Source organism: Primulina tabacum, chromosome 5 (genome assembly GCF_025594145.1).
Source record: "Primulina tabacum isolate GXHZ01 chromosome 5, ASM2559414v2, whole genome shotgun sequence".
Lineage (NCBI taxonomy): Eukaryota > Viridiplantae > Streptophyta > Magnoliopsida > Lamiales > Gesneriaceae > Primulina > Primulina tabacum.
The window spans coordinates 35898462-35908250 of NC_134554.1; the positions used below are offsets into that span (position 1 = coordinate 35898462).

Sequence of the window (9789 nt, forward strand, 5' to 3'; positions counted from 1 at the left end):
ATTCCGCCATCCGAAGAGTATAAAGCCTTATCTTTAGGAAAATCATGTTGTGTAGTGACTTAACCTCGTACATCTTTTTCAGAGTATCCCAGATAACTTTGACTGTTTTTATCTCAGAGATATTGACAGTACTTCGTCTGCTATAGCAAAGTGTAAATTGGCAACATCATTGTCATTCATCTCATTCGATCTTCCATCATCCGTAATTTCCACCGGTCTATCTCCAATAGCCGCCAAGAAATTCTCCTTTCTTAAAACTGCTTGTATCTTTATTTTTCACAGCATAAAATTGCATCTGTTAAACTTTTCTATCTCGTACCTGCCCGCCATTATGTCTACAACAATTTGATAGACTGAACAAAATAATCACGCCTTAATAAAAAAATCTCAAAAAATCTTTTCTGATGTGGAAGATCAGTCTAGGCTGCAACCACAGAGCATACTCAGAATTTTAAAAAATTTTAAACCTAAAGCTCTGATACCACTTGTTGGTCCCTTGTGCGGCAATTTGAGATAATAAATATGAAAATAAAGAATAAACTGGACACCGAGATTTACGTGGAAGACCCCTAAAAATTATTAGGGTAAAAAGCACGGGCAAGATGAAAAAAATTTCACTATAATATTTTATAGTGTACAACTCACTCACTGTGTTTCTAAAGAGAACACACACTCTCTTAATACAGGAGAACAAACACCTCACAAATATTACAGAAATAAGCACTCAAATGCTATAAGATGAAAGAAAACTCGAAGAAATGATGATTTCAGAATGAAAGAAGGATCTCTATTTATAGAGCCCCTTGTCCGTGTGAATACTCGTATAAAACGCGTCTTCCGTCTTCTATAGCCAACCACCAAATTTAAAATTCAAAGCCTACAAAACGTGTTGTCTCTACCTCATTTTTGTTTTCAAATTTTGTTGTTTAATCATCTTTGTCGACATGAAATTCATCACTACAAGCGTAACCTTGTAGATTTTTATTTAAAGAACATTACAATTTGCAAAAAAAAAAAGTAAGGAGAATAATTACTAGTGTTAATTAGAAGTTCGGGGGAGATTTTTTTTAAAAAAAAATTTCATTATTATATTCAATTTCATGTAAAAACATTCATAATAAAAAAAAGTTTTTTCCGCTAAAACACAAGAATATTTAAGCAACGGGGTCTCCCTTTAAGCATTCGTTTGGGATATATTGTGGAGCTCTTAACTTCTAATCGTTATTACAATGCAATTTGATTAGGTTTAATTAATTACAGCGGAAAACGAAGTTTAAACTTTTCTTTACAATGAGCCGAAAATATCTTTGTTTGATTACTAAAAATAGTATTTCATCTCACATCATAAAATATGCCCATACATAATCAAACCCAAATACAGACAAACAATCATATCCTCGGGACATGCCCCGGTATATAGATACATATACATATATACTGGGATAGACCACGAAACCTCAAATCAACCATGACTCCCTCCAGAAGCACCATCTCCGGCCTCCTAATATCTTGGAGTACCTACCATTGTCCACACACAAAGACAACAACAGCCCCATCTGGGGTGAGCAAAGCTCAGTCTGAAGCAACCACAATATATACCATAGATATTTAACAATGATATATGATATGCAATGCATGTATGTCGTGAAGGTATCAGGTCAAATTCCCATCCACTGAGCACGTATTAGAATCAATCGAATCGCTATCAAATCAATGCTCGAGATGGCACACCGGCCTCAATCAGGGATACTCATATGATAACATCGACAAAGCATCATCAAATCCCAATTCTCAATCAATCATCGGGGCCACAAATGACTATGCTTTAAGGGTCATGTAATACCAAACATAGTATCGTGTTCACAAACCCCAGAATCAAATCAAATCATATTAGGGTATCCAAGGATCATAGATCAATTTGCATGTCATGTATGCCACATAAACTCAACAAATAAGGCATAAACATGTATTTTCATTCCAATCAATCAAATCAATCCAACATATATCATACGATATAGATACCTGTCGTATGTTACTCGGTCGCAACATACCTCAATTCTTCGTTTCCAGTCGATGTAACTTGAAGATATCAGTATAATAATCTATCTACATCAATAACATATTCATTTCAATCAATAACATCATTCAAAATCAACAATATAAGTTTCAAATATCTTTTGAAACTTTGAAATTTCATATCAAATTGAAATCATAACATAATTCAATTTCGACTTCAAAACTTAGTTTCTTGTCGGTTATTCTACCGCATATATTTATCAGAATTAATAATAACTGACAAATAATTATTCAATCTCAACCCTACGATTAAAATTTTCTAATTATAATAAATTGGGAATAATTCAAAATAACATCACTATAATCATCTCTTCTTCGTTAAAATCATACATTAGTCAGTAATCTTCAATTTCTGGGTTTATTTCATCCTACCTATGTGGGCATTGCCCTCATGATAGGATGGATGTCCAAGATTTATCCATGCATATATAGGACCCATTTTTTTTTTTTGAAATTGTATGTGTGGCAAGATCTTGGTCATTCATCCTATCATGGAGGCAATGCCCACGTGGGTAGGATCTCATTAACCCAATTTCTGTATGATTTAACAATTTATCGGATTTATTCCAAAAAGATTGACGAATTTCAAACATCACCAAAACTATAAAATTTATACCTCAAATCGAAAATCTCGTGTCAACGATCCCAAAACTGAAGTCGGTTCGTCGATTAGATAAACCGATAAGTCGCACGATCGAAAAGAAAAATTGAAAACCCTATTCCCTTCCTCTCGCCTATCTGCTTTCTTTCTCTCTGTTAGTTGAATTGAAAATCCTAAAATAAGTTGCAGGCTTGTAGCCACTTTTATCAATGAAAAACGATTTTCTCGCCAATTTGCACAATCTAAATATCAAAGATTGAAATTTAACAATATATAATATCAAAATTGCAAGTAAAAAAAAACATACACGATTAATATTGAGTTTTCCCAAATATAAAGTGTGGAGAAATATCCGATAAGAATATTATTGAAAAAAATATCGATAAGCAGTCTTTTATTTTATTTTTTTGTATGTTATCTTTTTTTTTTCTTGGAATCATTTGTATGTTATATTTTAAAAATAAATAAAAGTAATTTGGCATCCGTTTAAAATTAGAATGATATGATCTGAATTAATGAACTAAATAAAAGTTAATGAATTTAAGAGTGGTGAGTCAAGCGATTTTGCTACTTAATCAGCTTTCCAAAAGTAATTTTCTAAACTTTGGACTTTAGACCGTACGTGTTTTGCAACTTATAGATCAAGAAAATATCAAACAAGTAAAGCAATATAAACGTAAAAATAAACAAAAAGAACCAAAAACATCATTATTCTTCTAAATAAAATCACTTAGTCATTTGGTGTGAATGATCATGTATTAGTTGATTGAGTAGGTATCTTGTGAAATGCTCTCACAAATCTTTTATCGTCAACTCAGCTTACAAATTTTTAATCGTGAAAACGAGTTAGACCCGTCTCACAAAATTGACTAATTAGACCGTTTCACAAAATTGACTAATTAAACCGTCTCACAAGAGTTTTTGTGTAGTTGATTATACATATTTGTTTCATCCAACGTGCGATTAAACTTATATTTTATATATATAAATATATTGCACCGTGACTTGTTATCCGAATCTGCGAGCTAGGAGCACAAGATGACAAGTGCTTAAAATTATACTGGCCAAGGTTTCCCATGAATAAGCAGAACTTGTTCAGCCCACATAAATTCTCAACGTGAGAGTGCTTATTATTTCGATCTGATTATAACTGATCAAGAACTTCAGCTTTGCATACATTTGGTGAACAGAAAATTAGAGCATGACACTTGAGAAATGGTGAATGTGCTAGGAAAAGGGGAAAGAAGAGTAGATTTCTGGACATCAGCTTTTGGACTGTCTAAAGAAATGAATGCAATTAACCAATAATAAATCCTCCTAAGAGGCAGGTTCTCTTGAAACCATTATCTGGCCCGGAATTTCTGTTGTTACAACCGAATGTCAGTTGATCCAAACGAGTGGGAGAAGTTTTAGAGTGGCGATTCCAATATCGAATCCGTTTGATTGATTTATAACCTCGCATCATGACGAACAACGGAATATAAAAACTTTTGATGGGTTTTCTGTAGAGGTATTTCGCACTGTCGTCGAGAGCTCACCATTTGATATAACGTTCGAATTTACTCCTTTCAGGGGGAGAGCTATAATGATATCATAATGTCTGTCTACCTAAAGGTATGCATGCTTTTGTGTCACTTCAAGAAAACCCTAGGAAACATCTTCCTTGGTCTAGTACATCAATGTTTTGATTCTCTTCTCTCGTGATCATACTCTAGTTCATTCTTTCTGTTGGATTTGGACACTTTGGGCTTGGGCTTTTCAAATTTTAAATGGAAATTGGATTAAAAATATAATGGCTTGTCAAGTGGATGGTTAAATAGAGAATAATCAATGTCTCACAGTAAGAAAATAATCTTAATATTGATGAAATTATATTAAGTTACACTTTGTGAAAGTGTGTGGATGTGGCCTTTTCCATTTGTCTGACTGTTATTGCTCTATCTGGCTTACTATTGATGTCCCAGCTGAACAACCTTTGGCCTTTCAGTGGCTAGTTTATGATTGTCCATATAGTATTCAAGTGTCTATATATAAAGGTAGTCCCGAGTCCTTCAAACCACACCACATCGGCTCTCACATACTTGCTTTGTTCCACATCTTCCTGCTAATGCGCTCTAGCTCGTGATAAAATTCAGGTACTACTTCAGTTCGTCTACGTAGTACTTTCGTGCTAAGTTACTGCTGGTTGTCCCGTTGTATAATGAGAAACAATCGTCCAACTTCATCCTCGAAGTCAACAGAGGAGGAACGAATATGTTTTAGAGACAATGACATCGTATAAGTCTCGGTTTGCTTTCCTGTTTTAGTTTCACGCACTGCAATTTTTTATGACACCGCTAACTGGTTTATGCTCGGTTTCCTGTATCTTTTCAAATTTTACAGTACTATATTTCTCTAGGTATTTGATTACACTTTCATCAGTACAAAAATCGAAATTTTTTTACTTCGAAGAAAATTGGAGATTGCCTCTTAATTTTCCATTTGGAAAAGTGTGTAATTGAAACAAAGTTTACTTGATTCAATCAATTGAGGTCAAGCAAAAACCAAAAAATTTGGGGATCCAAACCCACATATATAGACAGAGTGTTTGCAGTTGGAAAGATGACAGTCATTTTGAGACACTTCTTTTCCAACAAGATTCGATGTTACATTATCATTTATTCACACTTACGTATCTATATATATATATATTAACCTTATGTGATTTTAGCATTATATAATTCATTTTTGTTCGAGATTTTGGTTATATGGTCAAATTTCATTTTACATGGCAAAATTTTGAAACAAAAACTTGTGTGAGACGGTCTCACGAGTCGTATTTTGTGAGATGGGATCTCTTATTTGGATCATCTATAAAAAAATATTACTTTTTATGCTAAGAGTATTAATTTTTATTGTGAATATCGGTAGGATTGACCCGTCTCACAGATAAAGATTCGTGACACCATATAACAAGACACCTACTCAAATTTTGAAATATATTATCATATCATTTGGTTCAAAATTATTTTATGCTCAAGATATATCTTATTTGGAATTTTAATGTGTAACAATGTATTTGAACTGATTTAAAAAGTAAAATGCTTATTATTTTATATGTGAACTGACATAAAACGGAAAAAAAAAAAATTTAACCATCAAACCTAAGATAAAGATCAATCCCAATACCAAGAGCGTAGGCAGCAATCGCCGCCACCAAAACTCCATTACCTGGCTTCACCACCGCACCCACTCCACCAATCCCCACCACTCCAACAGCGACTTTCTTCAACGCCTCCCTCTCCACCTCCGACGCGATACATTCCGCAAACACCTCCGACGCTAATTCCTCGAACTCTGCCTCATCCAGCACCGCGTCCTCCTCCTGAGCCACCGTCGAACCAGGCCCGCGAGAACGAATCATGGATCTGAAAGCCCGGTCCACTCGTTCCCGGTCCGGAGGGTGTGGGACCCACTTCGAGATTAGGGGCAGGGAATGGGATAGAACGTGGTGGAGCTGCTCTACGGCGGAGCAAAGCTGGTAGGGTTTAATTCCGGCGAAGGCGTGTTGGCTCAGGGAGAGGCAGTTGGCGTAGACCGATTCGCAGGCTGAGCTGAATTGGGGTGCGGCTTGGAGGTGTCTTTGAACTCGTTTCGAAGCTGAGAGCCCCATTAACGGTGTGCTTTTAGATACCTGCGTGCCTGCCGTGCTGAGAACAAATCAAAATATGAACCATTAAGGATTGGGATTGGGATTGGGATTGGGATTGGGATTGGGATAAACAACATAAAATATCTCATTTGGTACACAGTTATAAAAATTTAAAATTAAATATTAAAAATTTTATTTTAAGTTGTTATGTTATAAAGTCGAATAACTCAATAAAATTTCGATTATTTCGAGTCGAACTCGAATACAAAACTTGATCGAAAGAACTCTAAACAAACAATTTAAAATTCTTGACCTTCGAATTGAGTTCAAATATATATCTATTTTGAGCCGAATTCAAGATTAAAGTTTTTAACATATTCGAATTGGATCAATTCGGTTTTTACACTTATAGTTAAAATATAGGAAAAACTTTGTATTTTTTTTATGTATATCTATTTTAGGTTTTGGTTTTCTAACTATTCAAATTTGGGTTTCGTTCCTTTGATATAGTGGTTTTTTTTTTTTTTGTTCGCATTTTGTGTACCAAACAATATAAAAAAGAGCAGGTCACTTGTGAGTATGGGTGAGCAAGATTTCGGTTAAACCGAATTAACCGACCGAACCGAGCCAATTCGAAAATCTGGTTCGATTATTTCGGAAATTCGGTTTCCAAATTAAAAAAATTCGGTTAATTCGGTTCGGTTACGGTTTTTAAAATTTTGAAATCGGTTAACCGAATTAACCGATATAATAAATATTAGTATTTAATTTTTTTTATTATTTATCAATTTTTTATATATATTTTAATTTTTAATTTTAAAATCGTATTAATTGTGTTCAAACAAAACTTATACATTTGTGATGTATGTGATTTTATGTTTTTATGCATTTGTATATGCTGTAGTTTTTAAGAAAAATTACATATATAATTAAAGTTAAATCAAAATTTTTTAAAAAAACTAATCGGTTAATTCGGTCACCGATCGAATTAACCGATTTTAATTCGGTTCGGTTTTCATCGGTTATGAAAATTAATTCGGTCTGTTCGATTATTACTAAATATTTAGGTTCGGTTCGGTTATGGCTAATTTGGTTCGGTCGGTAACCGAACCGACCGAATGCTCACCCCTACTTGTGAGATGATCTCACGAATCTTTATCTGTAATACGGGTCAACCCTACCTATATTCACAATAAAAAGTGATACTCTTAGCATAAAAAGTAATAATTTTTCATGGATGACCCAAATAAGAGATATGTCTCACAAAATACGACTCGTGAAACCGTCTCACTCAAATTTTTGCCTATAAAAAATTAATGATATTAATTCAGATATTATTGAATTTTTTCAACATCACATCGGCGATCGTCGTAATAAGACCAAACACGTAACTTCAATATGGAAAAAGTGGATATTTTCTGGGCAGAAATTTTTTAAAATTATATCATTTTTTCTATAAAAAATTTTAATTTGTCGAAAAAATTAGAAAATGATAAAATTATTTTATATTGTCCACTAGACCATTTTGTTTAAATTCCCATGCACTTGATTTTGAATTCCTACTTACATCTAGGATGAACAGTATAGCAATTAGATTGAAATAACCGTGAAAATCAAATCCAACATTCGCTTTTTTTTATGGGGAAAAAAAACCATTCGGTTTATTCAATTCAGTTTTGGTTATTTTCTAATTTAAAAATTAAAATATACTAAAATGACCAAATTTTTTATATATAAATAAGCCATTTTTTATGACGGGGCTATTATATTCACCTTGCCCTGGATTTTGAACGTTCTTGTTTGGTTTTTCAATTTTTTCGAACTTCTAAAAACATTAGGTTGGTTCTATCACTCACGAAAAGTATCGATTTTTCGATGAAAAATTCAGTCGACTCGATTTGCAGTATTTGATTCCGTCAATAACCCAATTAACCGAACACGCACCCTGGTACGTACACCCCATTGCATACAATATGCAAACCACTAAATTTCAAAGTTCAAAATTAGGTTACTTGTCCACAATACAAAAAATCTCCGAAAAAGCGCGAGGTCGGAGATTTATCGATCTCACTACATGAACTCGGGTGCCATATTTCAAAAATTCTTTTTTACACATTTGAAATAGTTATATCATACATTATACATATTCGTATAACATCATTTTCTTCCGGGAGCTATGCTCGCATGTTCAGTCTTATTCATGTCTCGTGGAAATTCCTGCAGACGTTAATAATTCAATGTAGAATTAAGTTCATGAAAAAATTAATAATAAATAGTAAATTGTATTAAATGTTCAATTTTGTCTCTACATTAATGACGTAAAGATACAAACACGTACAATAAAATTGGTTCTATTTTCTCTTTAAAAAATGGTTCTATTTTTAAAAAAATAAAATAAAAAATATATACGAAATATGATTATTATATTTACGTATGCATGAACGTACATTCTAAGTATGACTAAATGAAAGAAGTATTTGTTCGTGAATTCTAGATACTAGAGAATAAAACTTCCTAGTCGTATGTATGTGTGAAAATATAAAAAAAAATCACTAATAATTATTTCTAAGTAGTGAATATTTACTTGTAAAATTTGTTGAGCATACTAATCATTCCCTGATTTGGTGTACTTTCTGCTATTTTTGTCCAATTGCTGACATGACACTTGTGACGAATCAGCAATTTTCGACTGTCATTTCAGCATTTTTGGGTGTTATATCAACAATACGACCGAAATATCTGAAAATTAATAGTTTTAACGTATCAAAACCAAACATTGAAAACTTAGTTAACCAAAATCCAAAAGTGAAGAAGTAGTCAACGAAGAAACTATTTCCCCTTATTTTTTCTGTAAGTTAAGATTCGGTTTTGCTAACACGTTTTTTTAAGTTTATCTATTTTTCGGTTTGGTTCTTTGAATAATCAATATTTGGTTTCCGTATGTGGATGAAAACCAAATTTTGACGGCTTAAAAGATCAAATAAAAAAATACCCCTATATAAGATTATGTGGTATTGATTAAGGCCAAAAACAAAATGATGTGTTATTTTCTTTTTAATATATTGATCAAACTATATGATAAGGTATTGATATGAGAAAACAAATTAATGACCTATCTTGTGTTTGCTAGACATACCCAACGAGCTCTTGGGCACCATTCCAAAGCCAGGACGCTCGTTCATGGAACCATGCAATTTAATCTTCCCTACTCTTTCTTCACAGCTTGAAACAATCCTTGTAATTTTCTCATCCATGGAAATATTCATTTTTATCTTCCCCTGTCTCTGCTCAGCATTCGAAATTCTTGCATTCATCAACTTCTCAACCATTCGACTGCCTACAACTTGTGTCCCGTTTGCAGTTTGGTGTGAAACCTTACCATCAGTTTCAGCTTTTCGACCTCGAGTCACATTCGGTGAGCACGATTGTCGGCTGCTTCTTGCTTTCGTACTAGTATCAGTTTGCTTAATTTGTGGGATTG

General features: G+C 33.3%; 1 protein-coding gene across 1 annotated transcript; it reads right to left on the reverse strand.

Annotated features, from left to right (window-relative positions):
- Positions 1–5807: 5807 nt before the first annotated feature.
- LOC142544373 (uncharacterized) lies at positions 5808–6329 on the reverse strand. Its single transcript, XM_075651428.1, has one exon. The coding sequence runs from the start codon at positions 6327–6329 to the stop codon at positions 5808–5810; it is 522 nt and encodes a 173-aa protein (XP_075507543.1).
- Between the last annotated feature and the right edge of the window lie 3460 nt (positions 6330–9789).

Excerpts from the sequence above, each read along its gene's own strand:
- LOC142544373 (XM_075651428.1), bottom strand. The coding sequence starts at position 6,329 with ATGGGGCTCTCAGCTTCGAAACGAGTTCAAAGACACCTCCAAGCCGCA.